General features: G+C 41.4%; 1 protein-coding gene across 1 annotated transcript; it reads right to left on the minus strand.

Moving 5' to 3' along the window:
- Nucleotides 1–6,525: 6,525 nt before the first annotated feature.
- Nucleotides 6,526–7,572, minus strand: LOC124598340. Its single transcript, XM_047135994.1, has one exon. The coding sequence runs from the start codon at nt 7,570–7,572 to the stop codon at nt 6,526–6,528; it is 1,047 nt and encodes a 348-aa protein (XP_046991950.1).
- Between the last annotated feature and the right edge of the window lie 1,670 nt (nt 7,573–9,242).

A 9,242-nucleotide genomic window follows, 5' to 3' on the forward strand; every position in this document is an offset into this window, starting at 1 on the left:
CCCCATGCGACGTACTTCTAGCAGCAGACATTATTGGTCGCTATATCCACCAATATCTCCGTTTCTGTAGACTCGTGACAGGGATGTACTCCCACGCCACCTGAAAATACAGAAACATATCAGGATTTTATTAAACGCTGAGAAACGCAATTGCTGGCATCAAACAAGCACAAGACTCGACGCTACGTTGCCTATAAACGTTCCCTACCTACAGCTTCCACTACTTGGGTAACTTACCGCAAACAGAATTAAATACACCAATCGCAGAACATGACATAAAACAAGTACTTCACAACAAAACGCAACACTTTTCATGATTTGGATTGCGTTACGTATCGGAACCTTAAAGAATGCTCCCTCTCCTTTTGTCACCTTCACAACTCTTTATACAACTATCATGTCCACAGGCTACAGTCCAAAATGCTACTTTTCCTCAAACCACACAAAACCCTACTGATACTTCCACCTATCGCATTATATCACTCACCTCAGTGTTTAGCGAGGTCTTCAAATCCATCCTCTCCTGAAGCATCCATAAATATATGAACCAACACTACCTCCCTCCCGTTAACCAGCCTCACTTCCGCCCCTACTTTTCCTCTCATGACCAGATACTACAACTCACCCATCTCTGTCCCACCACTTCAAGTTCCGTAAATCCGGTAGTTTGGTTTCCATCTACCTAGAGAAGGTCTACCATTATATTTGGCTTTGCGACCTCCTTTTCAAACCGAAGAGTTACACACTTTCAGCTGCCTACGTCGAGTATATTGCATCCTTTGTATCTAATCGCGAATCTTTGTTACTTTTAACTATACCAACTCCAATACCTTCTCTGTTTTCAACACTCTTACCAAATAAGATATTAACAGTTGTACGCGAAATCATTATAACAACTATAACAATAGATATCAACGTGCTGCCAGTGCACACGGCACAGCAACTCTTCGTGTATGAATATACACTACTGGCCATTAAAATTGCTACACCAAGAAGAAATGCAGATGATAAACCGGTATTCATTGGACAAATATATTATACTAGAACTGACATGTGATTACATTTTCGCGCAATTTGGGTGCATAGATCCTGAGAAATCAGTACCCAGAACAACCACCTCTGGCCGTAATAATGGCCTTGATACGCCTAGGCATTGAGTCGAACAGAGCTTGGATGGCGTGTACAGGTACAGCTGCCCATGCAGCTTCAGCACGATACCACAGTTCATCAAGAGTAGTGACTTGCGTATTGTGACGAGACAGTTGCTCGGCCACCATTGACCAGACGTTTTCAATTGGTGAGAGAGCTGGAGAATGTGCTGACCAGGGCAGCAGTCGAATATTTTCTGTATCCAGAAAGGCCCGTACAGGACTTGCAACATGCGGTCGTGCATTATCCTGCTGAAATGTAGGGTTTCGTAGGGATCGAATGAAGGGTAGAGCCACGGGTCGTAACACATTTGAAATGTAACGTCTACTGTTCAAAGTGCCGTCAATGAGAACAAGAGGTGACCGAGACGTGTAAGCAATGGCACCCCATATCATCACGCCGGGTGATACGCCAGTATGGTGATGACGAATACATGCTTCCAATGTGCGTTCACCGCGATGTAGCCAAACACCGATGCGACCATCATGATGCTGTTAACGGAACCTGGATTCATCCGAAAAAAAAAATGACTTTTTGCCATTCGTGCACCCAGGTTTGTCGTTGAGTACACCATCGCAGGCGCTCCTGTCTGTGATGCAGCGACAAGGGTAACCGCAGCTATAGTCTCCGAGCTGATAGTCCATGCTCCTGCAAACGTCGTCGAACTGTTCGTGCAGATGATTTTTGTCTTGCAAACGTCCCCATCTCTTAACTCAGGGATCGAGACGTTGCTGCACGATCCGTTATAGCCCTGCGGATAAGATACCCGTCATCTGAACTGCTAGTCATACGAGGCCGTTGGGATCCAGCATGGCGTTCCGTATTACCCTCCCGAACCCACCGATTCCATATTCTGCTAGCAGTCATTGGATCTCGACCAACGCGAGCAGCAATGTCGCGATACGATAAACCGCAATCGCGATATGCCACAATCCTACAATAGACTGGGAATGGACCATCTGCAGCCATTCACAGACTTCATGTTCCCAAACAACGATGGAATTTTTACGGATGACAACGCGCCCTATCACTGAGTCACAATTATCCGCAACTGGTTTTGAGAAAATTTTGGACACTTCGAACGAATGATTTGTTCACCCAGATCGTCCAACATGAATTCCATCGAACATTCATGGGACATAATCGAGAGGTCAGTTCGTGAACAAAATCCTGCAGCGGCAACACTTTCGCAGGAATGGACGGGTGTAGAGGCAGCACGGCTCGATATTTCTCGATGTGACTTCCGAAGAATTGGGAGTTCCATCGCCCTGTTCAGTTCGTGTCACGTAGAGTTGCTGCACTATGCCGTGAAATGGAGGTCCGACACAATATTAGGAAGTATCTCAAAAACTTTTGTCATCTCAGTGTAGAGAAGTTTGTACAATGTGAATAGAATTAAAGGAACACTATTTCGAAACCAGGTAGTTCCAGTTATTCCCACGTATAAGTTTGAAGTTTACCTCATTCGTGCCTGAAAACTTCCTCTGCAATGTTGCGAAAGTCTGGTGCTGTGCGACATCACGTGCTGGCTCGACGACGCTTCGAAAAGCAAGGAGTCGCCTCATGTGGAGAGAGACCAGAGACCAGAAGAACACGTGAGGTGTAAAGTGGGTTAATGATGGCACAGTGGTACCAAATTTCACACAGTTCTCCCCAAGGCCACCATGGACTGACAACATTTGTCACGTCTGTCGCTCTCAAACGTTTCAGTCTTTTTCCGTGGGCATTGTGGGGTTAATGTGATCGCAGCCCTTTGGAGTGCAGCACGCCCTCCTCTGGTGTACAGGTTGGAACCACTATGGACCCTTCAAAGCATTCGACAAAACGTGAACATGATTCGAAGCAGTAGAGGGTCTTTATGACTTTTCAGTGCTCCTGTTTCATGCCCATCTGTGGCGAGTTCACGGAGGGGTGCGACATTGCCACATGCGCAAATAAATCGGCAAATATTCCATAACCCCCCTCCCATTCTCACAAGGGAACCTCCCCATCGCACCCCCCTCAGATTTAGTTATAATTTGGCACAGTGGATAGGCCTTGAAAAACTGAACACAGATCAATCGAGAAAACAGGAAGAAGTTGTGTGGAACTATGAAAAAAATAAGCAAAATATACAAACTGAGTAGTCTATGCTCACGATATGTAACATTAAGGATAGTACTGTCTCAGTAGCGCCGTGGTCCTGTGGTTAGCGTGAGCAGGTGTGGACTCAGAGGTCCTTGGTTCGAATCTTCCCGCAAGTCAAAATTTTAATTTTTTATTTTCAGACAATTATCAAAGTTCAGGCACACACACACACACAATCAACTTCGTTCTCCAAAATTCCAGGACATGCTCAGATTTGCTTGGACATATGCAGGATTTGACGGTCTACACACGGAAAAATTTGAAAACGTTAAAAACATATGTTTTGACAGAGCACAGGGAAAACTGTGCGACTGTTTGTAACACTCCGGTTTAATCTTACTGACTTATCCCGCTCGATTGAGATCTGATAGCAGCCCAAAACAGATATTAATTAATGTGACCGTGTACCTAATGGGGCTGGCAATCGGACTGGACTGCTACGGAGTTGTTACATTCCATTTTGTCCTTCTCGAATGCTGTAATAATAAAATGTCTGGTGGCAAGAAGAACAACAACACAGCTTCATTAATCAACGACCTATATTCATCACCAAAACACAAAAGTAAGGAGACAGCCACTGCCTTCGTCGTACAGAATTAATAACGGCTAATCTCAGCACAGGCCCTTTAGTTATTCATTATCGTCACACGCAATTTCAATCATAGTATCTAACACTGCAATCCAAATAATGCCGGCGCGGTAGACGCGAAAATACAAATATCGGCACTGAAATATCACTGAATCACACTAGTAATTATACCTTTTCACTTTCCCGAATATTCCTAACACAAAGGGGTTAAACCACGGCGATGGCCACTCCCTTTGTCGGTACGGTCTTGCATTCCAGCAACAGACCTCCACCCGGCTCGGCCCACAGCGCGTACCACACTCTGTCTCAACACTCGCTCTCGCTCTCGCAACCCGACACACACTATCGATTGTTTGTCCTGTCGACCTGTGCTGTCGCAAAACTTATAGTAAGGGTCTACGGACCCTTTACATCCCCGCCCTCGAAAACTTCTTTGAAGCCACAGGTGTGAAAGAATCGGCTAGGGAATTAGACATCACTACATATGAACAAAACACACAGTGCAAATAAGTAATGAAATTACAATCACTAAGAAAATCCTTGACTCCGGTAGTGGGCTGCCTCTACAATAATATTCTACAAAAGTTATTACATCTCAAAAATATGGTATTGTCCAAATAACATACAACATCAATCCTACTTACTTAACATAGCATGGTAAATATTTTTTATAAACTTATCTTACCAAAAATTTCCAAAAACTTTTCACTTTCAAAGGTTTGTACGAGTCATCAGCTACATATCTGTTATAACTTGCTATAGCAAAGACAAGAAAAGAAACTAGTTGAATGCCAGCTACCCCTTTGGTATGCCGTTCTTTCAGCGGGGTTCGTGCCGTCCATACTTCTATCACTCTAATTTATAACTCACTTGGCCAACACTTATAAAAGTTAAGGAAGACATTCACGACTTATTGCGACAGCAAAGACAAGAAAACAAACTATGTGAATGCCAGCTACCCCTTTGGTATGCCGTCCTTTCAGCGGGGTTTGTGCCGTCCATACTACTACCACACTAACTTATAACTCCCTTCCCAACGCATATAAAAGTTAAGGAAGAAAAATCACAACTTATTTAAATCTTTAACACAAGCAAATTGAAATTGAGACAAAATATGACATCTATACATTGATTGCCAGCTACCCCTTTGGTATGCCGTCCTTTCAGCGGGGTTTGTGCCGTCCATACTACTATCACTCTAATTTATAACTCACTTGCCCAACACTTATAAAAGTTAAGGAAGGAATTCACAACTTGTTTAAATCTTTAACACAAGCAAATTGAAATTGAGACCAAATATGACATTTATACATTGAATGCCAGCTACCCCTTTGGTATGCCGTCCTTTCAGCGGGGTTTGTGCCGTCCATACTACTATCACTCTAATTTATAACTCACTTGGACAACACTTATAAAAGTTAAGGAAGAAATTCACAACTTGTTCATTACAGATTCCATAAATTTAAATGCTACATTGTACCGCTAAGCATGTCTTACATAATTATTTGCAACACTACAACTAATGTGGTCACCCAATGAAAAATTTTAAACTACTGATCATTTCATTTTGCCAAACATCACTTCCATATGTGAATTGTTATCAAGAAAGCTTAGATGAGAGGTACAATATCTCCTGTTATATTCACACTAATTTAAATCCACTATATGGATATTTGTCATTCATTACTCAGTGCCAGAATTCTGCTTCTAAAGCTTGACCTATGTATAACCATAATTGACTCTGATAGCTAATTGGATACATGAATTACTAATTATTCATTAGTTACACCTTGTTTTATCAGCATACTTCAGATAAACATGTATACCTACAAATAACTTGCAAACAGATGTTGCTCATGTGCTAAATGACATACTTCAATATTTCAAACATCTCTTACTCCATACTCTTCATTACACATAACTTAACACCAACTTCAACTGCAAGTACATATATATCTTCAACCTATATCAATCCTCCATATACTTCAACACTTCAAACCTCTCATACTCAATATACACCAACTTAACAGCAACTTCAACTGAATATATATCTTCAACCTACATCAACTCTCCATATTCGCTGCAATAACCACATAAAAATACTACTTCAGGCTCCTTGGCCTCTCCATTCATCATATTTCACATCATTTATCCGAACAACTATCTCCTTGTGTATTTGTTTCTTTACATGTTCATCTACTTACAAGCTGATACATTACTTCAATTTTCTTACAACAGTTTGACCTTTTCATGCCTCATAAAACAACTGTATAAGATTACCCAAATTCTTGTTTAACCAATTAGCTTACTACGACATTATGTAAACATTCGCTTTCTGATATGGTTCTCATTTTATTCCTTCTGGCATTATTAATTTTGGTTATTTACTCACAGTAAACTGAGCTTTTTAAAGTTATCGATTCTCTGACATCTCACACTCTACATCAACAGCAACTACTACCAATTTACTACATGGTTCCTGACTGAATTACTTGGATGACCACTACCAATCCTAACTACTACACTAATTTTCTTAACCTAAGGATAGCGAAAGATGGTAGAGGAGTGACACTTGAAATTAGAAATAAAGTCTCACCCAGCTGGGAGTGCACCAGTCGCCACTTGGTATACCAGCAAAAGAGTTGCTAGCTCCCTACACCTTAACTTTCTTCAATTCGTACCTCTTCCTCATCTGGTTTATCCCTGTTCTCGTGTGAGTAGTACCTTTTTATGTTTTCCACATGTTCCTTACCATGCACTCTCTTTGTCCGTGCATACTCCAACTCCACAGTGTTAGGATGACCAATTTTTATAATCCTGTATGGTCCCTTATAAACGTGGTTGAATTTATTTATTTCAGAGTTTATTTTCTTTGATTTTGCATGAACCTTAGTCCCTTCCTTCTTCTTAATTCCCCAAGTGAAAGCCTCGCCTTCCATTGCAACCCTCTGATTATCCTCTTCTCGTCGCATGGCTATAGCATTTCCCAGATTGACAGCCAATTGGTTTTGACTATCTCCTATCCCCTTAACCGCATCATTACATTGTTTCTGCATCTGCGTTATCTCGGCGATTCCATGATCGCAATTTGTTTCCACTTCGGTGACCCTTTCTCCCAATTCGGCTTTAGTTTCTTCAATATCGTCTTCTATCTTTTTTGTTAGCTTCCCTTCTATTTTTTCCACGTCTCCCTGGACTTGGTCTATATTCTCCTGTAGCTTACTCTCTCTCTCATCGACGTTCATCTTCAGTCGTTCTGGTAACTCCTGCATTTCCTTCTTCAGATTACATTCCATCTTCGTGTACGATGTTTTGATCTCTTGTACTATAGTTTCTTGTAAATCTTCCTTTAGGGATTTGTAGCATATTTCCCTCCTTTCTCTTGTTTCTCGAAAACATTCCTTTAATGATTCTCTAGTTTTTTGGAAATCTTCCTTTACTGCTTCTCTAAATTTTTCTACTATTTCTCTTCTTTCTTGTAAACCCTCCTTTATCAAGTCTACCAACTTCGACCACCTATCTGCATCCTCTGAAACTGACTTATTACCCATCGTTTGTCCCGGTGTCTTGGGATAACTAGTTGAATGTGCTAATGGGCTATCTAATGACACTCCATTATCACTGATTCCCGAATCCTCTCTGTCTTCCTGTCCTATCCCCTTCCTTTCAACTACTGCCTCACAAACCTGCTTATCTTCAGCAGACATGTTTGTTTATTTTTAATGCACTGGCAAGGGATATAAAATAACTTCTAGCAACCCAAAACACTCCTAATTATCAGGAACCCAAACAAACAGTACCTGAAGTATTCTTCAATTAATCCCTAAATTGATACAATATGCAAGAGCATCGAACATAACAACTCTCAAAACCTAATCACTTCAAATATCAATTTTCACATACACAGCTTATGTAAAATGTTTTAAATAAGATAAATCATACCATTCATAAAATTTATACATATAAAATCCCCCAAAAACAATAAGCATATCTGTATAATTATCATTTAGACCGTGCAGTATGCATAAATAAGTATGCTCAATTTCAGAGTATTTTTCGCAAACTTTTTGGAAATTACTGCAATTGGGCACTTTTCCTAACACACAATTCAGTTACAAACGTTTATTTACCGCGAAACTGCACACTGCCATATAATGTTATGTCAATCAGTCGTCTTCACTCACCAACTGATGTTACCACGAGTCGCGATGTTTTGACGTTTGAAGTGGGCGAGGCGCTGTACTGCCGCCGGAACGCTTGAAGGTCTCGCGGCTCGCTGTGGCGGGGCGTCGTAGTTCTCAGCCGGCCGCTCTGTGGCGCTGCAGGCGGGCGTAGTTTGTAGTTCGGCTGCTAGATGTCGGGACGGCGCTCGGTGTCTCGAAGTCGCGCGGCTTGCTGTGGCGGGCGTGTGAAATCACCTCACAGATCGAAGCTCTTTGGCGCAACTGCTACACGTGTCTGCGTGACGTCACTCAATAATTGCGTCGCCGCAATACATTGTCGTCCGCATAACAGTTTATGGGTCCACATGAAGCTGTCCGAATTTTCACTATTTAAAAAGTAATTTGAGCCACAGTATTACTATTAAACACTTCTGTAAAGCTTTCGTGATGAATTCTTAGTTCGTTTTGTTATAGTAATGTTCACATGTGTCTATCTTTGGTGTTCACTTTTCACAGTTTTTCGTGCGGATTTACGCATTTGCACATTATAACACAGTTTATTGACACTATTATATTCATTTGATATGGCAAGAAAAAGTTTATTCACGATCGTAAGGTGCTATTACTTTGTACTGTTCACAATGCACTGTTTCTTGTTGCGATTATAAAGTTTATGCTCCGTCCCGATCCAACATTGAAAAAAATATTTTCTCACGTTAGCAAAATAAAATTACCTATTGTTCTTTATGATTCGTCCGAAAATTGCACTTGTCCTGTCACGATCGCCAAGGGTGTAACACTCCGGTTTAATCTTACTGACTTATCCCGCTCGATCGAGATCTGATAGCAGCCCAAAACAGGTATTAATTAATGTGACCGTGTACCTAATGGGGCTGGCAATCGGACTGGACTGCTACGGAGTTGTTACATTCCATTTTGTCCTTCTCGAATGCTGTAATAATAAAATGTCTGGTGGCAAGAAGAACAACAACACAGCTTCATTAATCAACGACCTATATTCATCACCAAAACACAAAAGAAAGGAGACAGCCACTGCCTTCGTCGTACAGAATTAATAACGGCTAGTCTCAGCACAGGCCCTTTAGTTATTCATTATCGTCACACGCAATTTCAATCATAGTATCTAACACTGCAATCCAAATAATGCCGGCGCGGTAGACGCGAAAATACAAATATCGGCACTGAAATATCAC

This window comes from Schistocerca americana, chromosome 1 (assembly GCF_021461395.2).
Source record: "Schistocerca americana isolate TAMUIC-IGC-003095 chromosome 1, iqSchAmer2.1, whole genome shotgun sequence".
Lineage (NCBI taxonomy): Eukaryota > Metazoa > Arthropoda > Insecta > Orthoptera > Acrididae > Schistocerca > Schistocerca americana.

What these genes read in the sequence shown, in the direction of transcription:
- LOC124598340 (XM_047135994.1), bottom strand. Translation starts at nt 7,572, where the DNA reads ATGTCTGCTGAAGATAAGCAGGTTTGTGAGGCAGTAGTTGAAAGGAAG.